The sequence below is a fragment of the Ursus maritimus genome, unplaced genomic scaffold (genome assembly GCF_017311325.1).
Source record: "Ursus maritimus isolate PB19 unplaced genomic scaffold, ASM1731132v1 scaffold_16, whole genome shotgun sequence".
NCBI classification, from domain to species: Eukaryota; Metazoa; Chordata; class Mammalia; order Carnivora; family Ursidae; genus Ursus; species Ursus maritimus.
Genome location: NW_024424008.1, coordinates 5479335 through 5489708, shown reverse-complemented (window position 1 = coordinate 5489708; position 10374 = coordinate 5479335). Strand labels below are relative to the sequence as shown.

Below are 10374 nucleotides of genomic sequence, written 5' to 3'. Positions count from 1 at the left end.
AAACCATGCGCCTTTGACACCTCCTTTTTATGCTCATCCATTTTCCTCCTGAAAATTCACTTGACTGAGGGCAGCACACACACAACACATCATCATCATCATCATCATCCCACCTGTCTTGGAGTCTCAGCGTTGGTATAATTAAAGGCAATTGGCTTTGAACTATTTTTGACGCTGGGGAACCCTCCCAAGCCACATAGTAAATATAATAGAACACAGCATACGTAAGTTACGTAAAGTGAGGGTATCATTTCAGGAGCCCTGAGAAATACATCACTGAGCTTTTCATTGGGAAAAAAATTGAAATTGTTTTATTCTACTGGTTTCTGATTTTTTTAATCTAATATAAAAATATTTCATACTTTTGAGCTCACACATATGTTTACATTTTAATATCTTTGAAATTGGGATGCATCTTAAAATTTATGTGATCAGAAAAAATTGTCGTAGTTTACATGGTAGAATTTTTAATTCTTAGTACGTAAAATAATGGTACATCTTATAATTGATGACATCTTAGGTTTACAAAATATAATAATGGCATCTTAAAGTTCATAAAATACAATTTTGCTAATTATTTTTTTTAATTCAAGATGTAAGAAAATTTGTCAATATCTGTTGTCCTTCTAATGAGTCCAGAATGATGCCCTTTAAAATGCCTGGACCAATTTCAGTGATTCTTTGCTCCACACAAACGAGACTCAGACTACCTGCAAACTGGAATTGCTCTCACATTTGTTTCCCTCTGTGCATACCCTCTGTCCCTCTCTTTGAAGGACCAGGGGATCTGGCAGTAGCTGTTGCTACCTTCTCCCCATCTTCCTCCACTCTTCCTGCAACAAACCCCTACAAGTTTGTGTGCCCTGTTAGACCCGTGTGGCAGAATTAGAAGAAAGCTGCTAATATGGGGAATTCTCACCTCTGCCCATTCCGGGATGCCAGGGGAACCCACTTCATCCTCTGCTCCCAGACAGTAGCAAGGACAGGATAATTGGGGGAAATCATCAAGGAGATGTGGCCCTTTGTGACTCTTCATTTCTATACATTACTTGTACAATGAGAAGCTACAGCTGTGCTTGGAAGGACAGCCCTGTGCTGGTTTTCCAGACCTGGGCTCTTTCTGGGAGGATGATGAGTCAACCGAGAAGTGGGTGTGGTGAAACCAGTATCAAAGGAGGATAGCCGTCTAAGAGTTTACAGCTTAAAGTGGGTCTGGTTTCTATGTTTGGGTGTGGTAACTTGAAGATTATAAAGAGAAAGAATAAGATATGTAGGTAGATATCTCTTTTATTAACATAGACACAGTTTGTTTTATTCACTTTTTCTTTTATAGCTCCTACCTCCTCTTTAGAATCTTCCAGTAGCATAGAACAAGAAAAATACCTGCAAGCCTTACTGAATGCAGTTTCTGTGCATCAGAAACTCAGTGGCAGTAACACCCTTACTGTCAGGCCAGCACTTGCTCTGTCTCCAGGTAAGATCTGATAATATTTTTCTTCTTGACAACTATGAAAGGTCAGATTCATTCCCAGGGTTAGTCTCTTTAGTTATTTGCACTGTTACTTCCGTATGACCCCTTAAAGCTTTACCCTGTGGGGCTATAACTTTAGCTCCTTTTATTTAAAAATCAGCATACCACTGTTAATGTCTACGAACAGTAACCAAATGTGGGGATTCAATTATTTCCTTTCTAAAAGAATAATAAGAGTGGGGAACATAAATAAAGTCATCTTTTTTCCTAGAATCTGTTTTACATAGACTTTAACATATTATTACAAAGTTGAATGTACGGGTTGAACACCTGATTGTTAAATGCATATGTAGTAAATCATCATATATAAGTTTGGAATTCCTGAGAATTTGTAGTGCAGTTTGTTTTCACTAGATTTGGAGGAAGCCATTAAGACTTGTACTACTATTCTGTTTCAGTTATCATGTGATGGAACCCAAAGGGTTCACGTAGAGGTAACCCTAGTGTGTAGGACACAGGAGCATGTGACTTGAAGAGTTGGTCTCTTTGGCTTCATCAGCTATTTGAAGCAGCTCAACATAAGCAGAAAGTGGCTTTTCTTGTAAAGTAACACCATGCATGCCTCGCTTCAGTTATCATTAAATTCTCTGATTGCACTTGCCAAACCTAACTCTCTATAATCCTGCAAATGTGTGTATCTCTGAGGAATAGTAACAGTGCCTTGTTATCTCTAGTAAAGCTGCGGGTACTTAAAAAGTACAATGTTTGGCAGCAATTAGACCTGCTATACACGAAGATAACTTTTTGTCATTTGAGTAATGTTAACCTGAACGACATGGTTTTGTTCTTCTTTTTGGCTGACTTTCAGGGACTGAAAGGAGGACGTCAAGAATGTCCACTGTGCTTAAGCAGGTAGTGCCAGGACATTTGGATGTAAACCCATCCAATAGCTTTGCTCGAGGAGGTTAGTAAGATTGATTTTATAACTGAGCACTGATACGACCTTAAAATCAGAAAACTTTACTCTAGATAGTGATATTTTAAATCAACTAATTATGGTTCAAATTGTTCTTAAGTACCCTTTTCTAAATAAATTATCTAATTTGTTACTGGTGTCATGACAGATGAGTTTAGCCTCCTGGAACAAGAGGCATAATAATTGCTGAAATCTTAGATGTTGATGAGTTTGGAAGCCACGGGAGGTAAGGGGAACATATCTAAATGGTCAGCCCTGTGAATACCCTAGAATGCTTCAGGTTTTCAGGGTAGAAAAGCTGATCACAGAGCATAAGCAGCTAGAGAGAAGTAATTCGAGATCCAAAGAGTTGTGCCTCTCCAGCGCCTGTAATTTTTACTCCTATTCTCTGAAATACTAGGTTAGGGAACAGAAGAGATTGATATTCAGGTTACCCTTTCTTTCCTCTGGACTTTTGCTGCTGGCATAAGCAAGTAGAGAAAGGCCTGCATTTGCTCTTCTAGCTCCAGAGGTGGCCCACTTTGGTCTCTGGAGATTATGTGAGATTCTTTTACTTTTCAGAGGAAATTCCAAAACAAGTATCTTGATTGTAAAATCTCCTACTTCATACTGGATTCATAGAATCTTGGGCTTTTCTTCTCACTCCCATGCAATGCTGAATCCCCTTGAAAACATACCAAGGGAATTATCCAAGTTACTTGAACATCATCAATAATGGGAAACTCATTTCTCCCTAAAAGTAGTCCCTTCAATTTGTAAGCAACTCTTTGTTAGAAAATTCTTTCTCATATTGATCTAAAAACCTGCCACTATGTAACTTTTACATATTGGCCCTAGCTCTGCCCTCTAAGCCTAGAAAATTCTAAATCTTAATCTCCATACTACAGACCTTCAGATTTAAAAGCTGATATCATCTTTTCACTCTGAGAACTTTCATTAGCTCCAAATACCCAGATTCGAACGGTTGCTTTCTTTTAGCCGTCTTTGTCACTCAGTGAACTCCACAGATTTGAACTCGTGCAGCCTCAGATTACGTTAGATATGAGGATGGCCCCATCACTAGGTTGACCGTACTGACATTAATATCACTTGAAATCTCTTCCCATGTGCTGTTGTTCTTAACAATATATAGTACTAGCCTTGAGGGTTGATTTTTGAACCTAAATATGCTATGTACTCTACCTACAAAATTCGGTCTTTTCTTATATGGACTGTTGTTTTAGACTTTGGATCCTGATTCTGTCTACCTGTGTATTAGCCTCTTGTCATGCATCAGTCTGATTTCTGCTATAATGTAATTTGTTTTTAAAAAATACTGAACAGGGGCGCCTGGGTGGCACAGCGGTTAAGCGTCTGCCTTCGGCTCAGGGCGTGATTCTGGTGTTCTGGGATCGAGCCCCACATCAGGCTTCTCCGCTGGGAGCCTGCTTCTTCCTCTCCCACTCCCCCTGCTTGTGTTCCCTCTCTCGCTGGCTGTCTCTCTCTCTGTCGAATAAATAAATAAAATCTTTTAAAAAATAAAAAATATTGAACAAGCCAGACCTAAGGGCAGAAGTCTTGATCAAAATAATTTAGAAGCCTCCCTGAAGAAAGAGATTATCTGTTAATATATACTAGTTAGAAGTCCTACTAAAACCCACCTGAACCATATTTATTTAGAAGTCCTACTAAAACCCACCTGAACCATATTTCTAAATCTCTGCCAATCTTTTTAATTCGATATTTTCCACTCTTTCCAGCTGTTAACTATATCACAAAAGATTATATGGTTAGTTTACCAAGACTCATTATAGGAATTAGTGCTTTTTTTTAAGTAATAAGTTATCCATTAGTAATCCATTCTAGAATTTGGTTCAGAATCAACATTATGGAAGGCTGTATTTCACAAAATTCACTTTTTTCCCCTTTTGAAGACCAAGATTACTATGCATATCTCCTGACAGTCATACTGGTTCTTTAGATACTTTTTTTCTCCCTCATCAGAATGTTCTACAATTGCAGGATTTCCTAATAGCTTTCAACCTTCTTCACTCATCTTCTGAATTAGTGTTTCAGGCCTGAAGGTCATTGTATCAGTTTGCTAGGGCTACTGTAACAAAGTGCCACAAACTGGTTGTCTTAAACAACAATTTTCTCACAGTTCTCTGGACGCTAGAAGTCAAAGTCAGGATGTTGTGAGGATTGGTTCCTTCTGAGGGCCATGAGGCAGAATCTGTTCGATGCCTCTCCCCTTGCTTCTGGTGGCTTGCTAGCCATCTTTGGCATTCCTTAGCTTGTAGAAGTATCACCCAGATATCTGCCTTCATCTTTATATGATGTTCTCCCTGGGTGTTTGTCTCCAGATTTTCCCTTTTTATATGGACACTAATCATATAAAATTAGGGGTCCATCCCCCTCCAGTATGACCTCATCTTAACTAAGTACATCTGCAATAACCCTATTTCCAAATAAGATAACATTCTGAAGCACCAGGGGTTAGGACCTCAACATATGAGTTGAAGCAGAGGCATATAGTTTAACCCATAACAGTCATAAAAAGCTTTCTTCTGAATTTTTAAAATACCATTGTTTTAAAGTTTAAGATACATACTTCATTCTTATCATTTCTTAGTGAATTTAAACTAAAAAATAGTACAGTGACTGTCTCCTAAGCTTCCTGCCTGCTATTCCTGTTGCCAAGAGCTCCTATCAGAATCTGGCTCAAGGTTGCAGTTCCCGTTATTGTCTGGTTTACCATCTGAAAGTTTATATTGTCAGCAAGGCATGTCAACAAGTTCTCCACGCTCTGCTCTTGAGTTTTGCCTTTGTAAACTTCATCAAGAACACATTATTTCTCCCTCCATTTGGCCAGATGACTTGTAATATAAATTTCAGGTACAGAATTATCTCTTCTATCTTAGTACCTGAGGCTCATGTATATTCACCAACACGATTCACCTACATTTGCTTCTCTTTTTTAATATTATGGCTCAGACTCAGCCTTTTTCATGCAAGGGGATCCCCATTTGTGGTTACATTCTAGTCATGAGTTCATTCTCATGAAAGGTACCTAAAAGGCTATATTCACCTGTTAAGGTTAAAATCTCCTATTTAATTTGTTTCTGACCCATTCTATGCATAATGAGGCCATAATTATTATTTCTGACACCCTTCCCAAATATTTTCTTCAGAAAATTACTGTGAACTTAGTGTGTTTCCTTATGACAGTCTTTTGCCCATCATTCTGATATCTTAAACTAAGATCCAGAAACATAAATCTTTTTTTTTTTTATCCCATCTCTTAATTCTTTTCTCCCAAAGCTTCCCAGATCTTGCAGGGTCCCAGTGGTTAACTGGAAGATGGCATACTGCTCTTTCCTAGCACCTTCGACTTCTCTGACCCCTAGGGCTGCTTCCTTTGTCTCTCCAACAGTGTCATTCCTCCTCACACAGAAGAGCAGGAATGGACTGGGGCAAGCAAGTTCGGGAAGTCTTACAAGATTCCCTATTAACGTGACCGCGACAGGCAGACACACAGTCAGATGGGCCAGGGCAGGACGAGGTGTAGACACTTGCACACCCTGTAAATAGTTCATTTCCTTGTACCTCCCCTCAATGAGAGTCTCTTCATTTTTCCAGATAGCTAGGCACCACTTCTCCAGAAGTTCCTCATCTATCCTGTGTGGGAAGAGCCTCCTATCTCTAAATCTTCCTCCTAACCTTCTCCTTTTTTCCTCTTCTATGTATTTTTACTGTCTTTTCAGTCCTTTCATTGTATAGTCTTGGGTCCTGGTTTTCTTCTTAGATTATTTTCACTCTGTGCCTTTCTCACGTCATCTTCACGATGAGCCAGAGTTAGATTGACCTCCACCTTCTCCATCACCCTTTTTTCAGTCAGGGGGATCACTTCACATCCTGTGTGCCTGTTGATGAGTTCCTAAGGCAGGGGAAGCAACCTCTTTTACACAACAACCAGTTAAGAAAAAATGAAGATGTGAACAAAGCACATTGCTTTTCATTTAAAATTAAAATCACTTTTGAGCCCTATGGAGAAAGCACATATAACTTGGATAAATTATTTTGTTGACTAGAAAAATGTCATGAAAGGGGTATCTGGTGGCTCAGTCAACTAGTTAAGTGTCCAAACCTTGATTTCAGCTCATCCTCAATCTCAGGGTCGTCAGTTCAAGCCCTACCTAGTGTGGAGCCCACTTTAAATTGATTAATTAATTTTAAAAAAGAAAATGGATACTGCCTCTTAAATACAAAAATATAATAGCTCAGTGTATTTGAGAAGTAGCCACTTGGAGGCAGCCTTTTAATTTTTCATCTTTATATTTCCATGGCCCTTTAAGTTTCTCTACATGTGATAGTTTATCCTTATAATAATCTCTAGGATACATATTTTAAGAGGATCTGAGAAATGAAGTAACTTGGCCAAGATCACTTAGCAAATAGCATAACTGGTACTGGGATTGGTTCAGTCCATTTCAGCGCAGCCGTCACTGAATATAGCGTGTACCCCATGCACTGTGCTAGGCATAAGGCCACCTCGATAGAGTCAGTCCCATCCCCACATCCAACCCAAGCATCTCTTTCCTCTTCTCCTTTGGCCTGAACAGAGTGGAGGGAACAATACCAGTGCTTAGGAAACACTCACGTTTTGGACACCAGGGCCTTCCCATGGGTGGGGTGAGCTGCACCACTTCTTCCCTGAAGCAGTCCACTTAGCCAAACCCTGCTGGACGGTTTCAGGGCCACATGGTTGCTTACATGACAAGACACTGAGAGTTTGATTCAAACCACAGTGCTACCACTTATTGTGTGTTCATTAAGCAATTTAGGAAACCTTTTAATGCTCAGTGTCCTCATCTATAAAGCACAGATAATAAATAGTATCTATCTTTAGAGTAGTTATGAGGAATAAATGAAATAAGATATGTAAAGCACTTAGCTTAGTAACTCGTTCATAATAGGAACTCAGTAAATGTTAGTTCCATGATTGTTGTGGTGGTTATTAGTTATGGTTGCCTAGGACTCCACTGAACTGGCAGAAAGTCTACCTCTGCATTTAAATTACCTTAAATCAGGCTGCTCCTCACAGGCCTAAGGCAAGAAGATAGAAGGCATCTGCTCTAGGTCTAGGCCAGCAACTTACAAACTTCTTTCATCGTGATTCATAGTTAAAATACATTCTATATTGTATCACAATATAGAAGGCATTATATCAGGTAACACTAAGTCACAATGCAAAATGTAAATTTACTAAAACAGAAGTTTCATGAAATAATATGTATCTGTACCACATGCAATGTACATAGTATTTTCAAATTCTAATCTATTTCACTTCTTTGAAAATGCCGACTTGACCTACTAAAGTGAATACAAAAACCACTACGGCGGAGTGCAATGCCTTTGGTTAACATGACTGACAGATGGGACTACAGCTCTCCAAGCCCTCTGCGGGCCCATATCAGTACAGGCCATTTGCTCATTGCTGATTTTCTGCTATATGATGAACACTTGGCAGTTTTTCATTAATGAGCCTCTATTTGGGGAAGTGCTTAATTTTTTTTTATTAGTTAATACTCCTCTTTTCATTCTCTCAGGGCAAATAATCAGAGTTGAAGATACAGTAGAAGGACCACAACAACTCCATATGTATTAGTTTTCAAAAAAAAATAATCGACTGTTTTTAGTTCCTATATAGGCTCCCGGCATGGATGCACGAATAAATATGTTAGGGCCCTGCCCTTTGGGCACAAGATCCAGTAGAATAAACGTGCAGTGTGCTCCCAGTGCAGACAGAGCCTCTACAACCCCGGGGACAGTGAGCAATGCTTTCCAGAGCAGCTCACGTTGTTCCTGGATCTTGAGGGAGAAGGAGTTTTCAGGTAAAGAAATGTGAGAATTAGTTCCAGGCAAAGGGACTAACATACAAAAGTGGTAGATGTTCAGCGAACGGTATCTCAGAATCAGGAACCAACCAGTCCGACTTCACCATAGCATTTAGGATCCCATATTCCTTTGGGAAAGCTCAAAACCTCAGCAGACAGGAGAGGAGCCGGCCAGCACACAGGAGGCCCTGTGCTTTTACCATGGTGTCCCATGGTCTTTGTTCTGTCTTGTAGAATTCCTTGTGTGCAATCAGCCAGCGCCTCCACAGCCCTTAGCTTTCTGAATGCCTTTGGCCACTAAAGCCATTAATGCTCTTCATTTTCTGCTTCTAAAGGAGAGAGGCAGGGGGAAAAAAAAAAAAAAAACCACTAATGATTTTTATCAAATTATGTCATATGCAGTTTTGCAATATATAGCTTAATAATACTGCTGTTAACATTTTCAATCCTGAATAAATACAGAATCATTTTCCTTAATTGACTTGAGCAGTTCCTTTGGTTAGGAAATGTTAGAACTGTAACCTACTGTAACCACCGCTGTTGTTACTACCAGCTGAAGTTTGCCACAGTCACAGAGCACTGTTCTCCTGTCGGGGAAAAAACAATATTACTCAAATTACAAAAGAATTATCTCTAATACTGCCTATCATTTTGGTGCAAGTAGGGATTTTAGGAGAAGTCATTACTTCAATCATCACAAGCTGTATTTTTTAGTGGCATTGGGGATTGCCACAGGATCATGAATTTTTGCTGCTCATACTATCTATTAAAAATAAATGTAATTCAAAAGGAAAAAAAGAAGATAGTGTGGCAATGCTTGATGCTGTACTGCAAAAATATGCCCTTAGTTATTCCAAATGGTTACCAGAGCTTCATTCCTGCTGCGATGACCTTACTCAAAGAACAGACGTGCTGCACAACCCGTAGCATTTGCCAGTCCGCCGGCCCCCTTAAGTACTAGGGCCAGTGCATTCCCAACGCTTACGCCCCACCCCCAGTTCCTTAATCTTAGATAAATTTGTTTCTCACAAATGACAATCTTCAAAAGCTTACTCCATTTGGTATAATTTGTTAGTGGCACTCTGCTGTGCTGTCCGTTTCATTGTGCTTATAAGATTTATAATCAGGTGCTGAAATTTCATTTAACAGGCGCTCGGTTCATCTTTTTTGTGTGACTGTGCAGCTTTTTGTTAATCATATTTTCTACTTTTATTATATTTACATTTTCCCCCTATGTTAACTTAATTTCAAAAATTAAATAACCTATTCTTCTCTTACTCAATTTGCTCTGATGTTTGCTGCTATCTGCCTTTCATTCCTCCTTCTGTCTTTAATCTCACTTACCAGTGCATGGGCACAGAGATAAATGTTTTACTCAGTCAAATCCCAAATCTTCAACTAAGGGAAGAGTCCATAATCAAGGTACTGTATTATCTGTCCTGATGTGTCACTCTTTTTAACCATCTTCACATGAAAGCATATTTGTTACAAGTGACTTTTTTCACATTTGTTTGTCAAATTATGTCCTTTATTTTCATCCACATTCTGAATTTGCTCTATGGTTCCATTTATAAACACTTGCCATAACACCGAAGACGAATTCATAGGTTGTGTGGAAAGATTCATCTATGTTAAGTAGAAATCACCTACAAAACCTTTTCTTGGGAACTGGTCTCCTCTCCCTATAAATGCTTATAGAGAGAGAAGTAGATGAGACAAACATTATGGTGACTTCCAGTCACCTAGAAACATGGATTAATTTAACATTTGGCGAATATTAAAGCTTCTCAAAGAGACTTTCTTAATCTAGAGAAGAAACTTCACTTTAGGGAAGCAGTGGTAGTGACCCCAATGACCCCATCACCAGCATGAACACCACACGGACATTTCTAAGGGGCTGGGTTGTTTTGAAGGTACTACAGTGTTAGTCAAAGTTTGAGGCTTAGTATTCGCCTTTGTGTTTGGGTATTGAATATTTACTATTCACTTGCATGTAGAAATTCTTGATTTTTCTAATTAATATAAGTAAGGTCAATTTGTAACATGAGATT

The 10374-nt window shown here is 39.0% G+C and overlaps 1 protein-coding gene across 1 annotated transcript in view; it reads left to right on the top strand.

The window, feature by feature from the left end:
* SBF2 (SET binding factor 2) overlaps positions 1 to 10374 on the top strand; it is a 452940-nt gene that overhangs the window by 409937 nt on the left and 32629 nt on the right. Inside the window, 1 exon segment of the mRNA XM_040630773.1 lies at positions 1334 to 1474. Within this exon segment, the coding sequence (XP_040486707.1) occupies positions 1334 to 1474 (141 nt within the window).